We start from the raw sequence: 1,742 nt of genomic DNA, 5'->3' as shown, positions 1-1,742 counted from the left end.
CTGTATAAATATGCATAGGTAGATATGTATATTCATGATGTACATTTAGATTACATAACTATAAACAGGTAATCAGAAATTTTAGTTTCAATTTAGTCATTAATAAGAGAGAGAGGAAAAATGTCAGAACGTTAATGGTGATTATAATTTGTGTGGTAGGATTAATTTGTAATTTCTAGTCACTTTACTTTTTTACAGTTTTCCTATTTTCTTCAAACCTATTTATTTACATGAGGAAAAAGAAGATTATTATTTCTAAAGGAATTTTGGAACTCAAACTCTGTCTTGGATTTAATGGAAGAAAATCTGCAATCACTGTTACAGAATTAAAACTACTGTTGTTAAGAGCAAATACTGCCCTAAGACTAGAGGATCTATGAAACACACACTAGTAGATATGTGGATATCATCTGGTTTCTGAAATGTAACCAAAATTCTTTATATCAGACTCAGGTATATAACACTCCTCACAACATAGGAAAAAAGAGTAATGGAATTTAATGGAATGGAACAAACTGAATAGACTACAGTTGTTTTTTTTTTTTTTTTTTTGGAAAATTGGAGAATGCTCCATGTAAGTTGAAAACAAGTTCCTGGAAAAGTGGGCATTTGTGCTATACTTCTGACAATACAAAGCTTTCCAGGTGCCACAGTGATAAAGAATCCTCCTGCCAAGGCAAGAGATGCAACAGACACGGGATCAATCCCTGGGTCGGGAAGGTCCCCTGGAGTAGGAAATTGCAACCCACTCCAGCATTCTTTCCTGGAAACTTCCATGGATAAAAAAGCCTGACGGCCTACGGTCCATGGGGTCGCGAAGAGTCAGACATGACAGGAAACCCACACACACGTTTCTGACAATACAGAAGAAGCATTATTAGCACAAAGTTAACACTCTAGCAGTCACAGTCCTAGCTCAGCAAACTTCTATCTCTGTGACACTGCAAAAGTCTCTTAACCTTCCGATGCCTTAATATCCTCCTCTGTACATTGGGATAATAATACCTACTCCACATGATAATTATCATAATAACTTATATCAGTACTTATAAAGTGCATAGAATAGTGCTTGGCCCATGGTAAGTGCTGTAAACGATTTTGCTCAATAAAAATTATATAAATATATACATGCTAATCACAAAAAAAAATCCATTCAAATTGTTTAGCAGTCACACCAATGTTAAGAGACTGGTCATCCCCTATAAATACAAGGTAAATTTATAAGCACAGGTACTGACAGAAAAGCTTACACTCCACTGGTGCGTACTCCCTGGATTAGTGCTTTTCTCAGAGCCAACTTCACATCCTTGTTTCTCAAGCTGTATATCAAAGGATTCAGGGAAGGGTTAACGATATTATTCAACACTTGAACCATAGAATCCAACCAAGAACTGGAGGCAGGCCGCAGATAAATGAGGACCACGGGTCCATAGAAGAGCAAGACAGAAGTCAGGTGGGCACTGCAGGTGGAGAAGGCTCTGTGCCTGCCTTCTGAGGAGCTGATTCTCAATATAGAGATAACGATGCGAGTATAAGAAGTGAGGACAAGAAGGAAACACAGGAGTGCCACAACACCTACGTTGGTGAAACTCACTGTCTGAGCTAGAGAGGTGTCTGCACAGGCCAGGGGCAGAACCACCGGGATGTCACAGAAGAAATTGCCCACCTCCTTGGGGCCACAGTAGGGTAACTTAAACACAAGAAATGTGAGGACAGACGCATGCACACTGCTCCCCATCCAG

General features: G+C 39.2%; 1 protein-coding gene across 1 annotated transcript; it reads right to left on the bottom strand.

Moving 5' to 3' along the window:
- Positions 1–1,246: 1,246 nt before the first annotated feature.
- Positions 1,247–1,738, bottom strand: LOC105002040 (olfactory receptor 958-like). Its single transcript, XM_010858482.1, has one exon. It carries the CDS (start codon positions 1,736–1,738, stop codon positions 1,247–1,249), a length of 492 nt encoding a protein of 163 aa, XP_010856784.1.
- Between the last annotated feature and the right edge of the window lie 4 nt (positions 1,739–1,742).

The sequence above is a fragment of the Bison bison genome, unplaced genomic scaffold (assembly GCF_000754665.1).
Source record: "Bison bison bison isolate TAMUID 2011002044 unplaced genomic scaffold, Bison_UMD1.0 scf7180017864388, whole genome shotgun sequence".
NCBI classification, from domain to species: domain Eukaryota; kingdom Metazoa; phylum Chordata; class Mammalia; order Artiodactyla; family Bovidae; genus Bison; species Bison bison.
The sequence above is the reverse complement of the archived record's forward strand: the minus strand, read 5'-3'. Positions and strand labels throughout refer to the sequence as shown.

What these genes read in the sequence shown, in the direction of transcription:
- LOC105002040 (XM_010858482.1), bottom strand. Translation starts at nt 1,738, where the DNA reads ATGGGGAGCAGTGTGCATGCGTCTGTCCTCACATTTCTTGTGTTTAAG.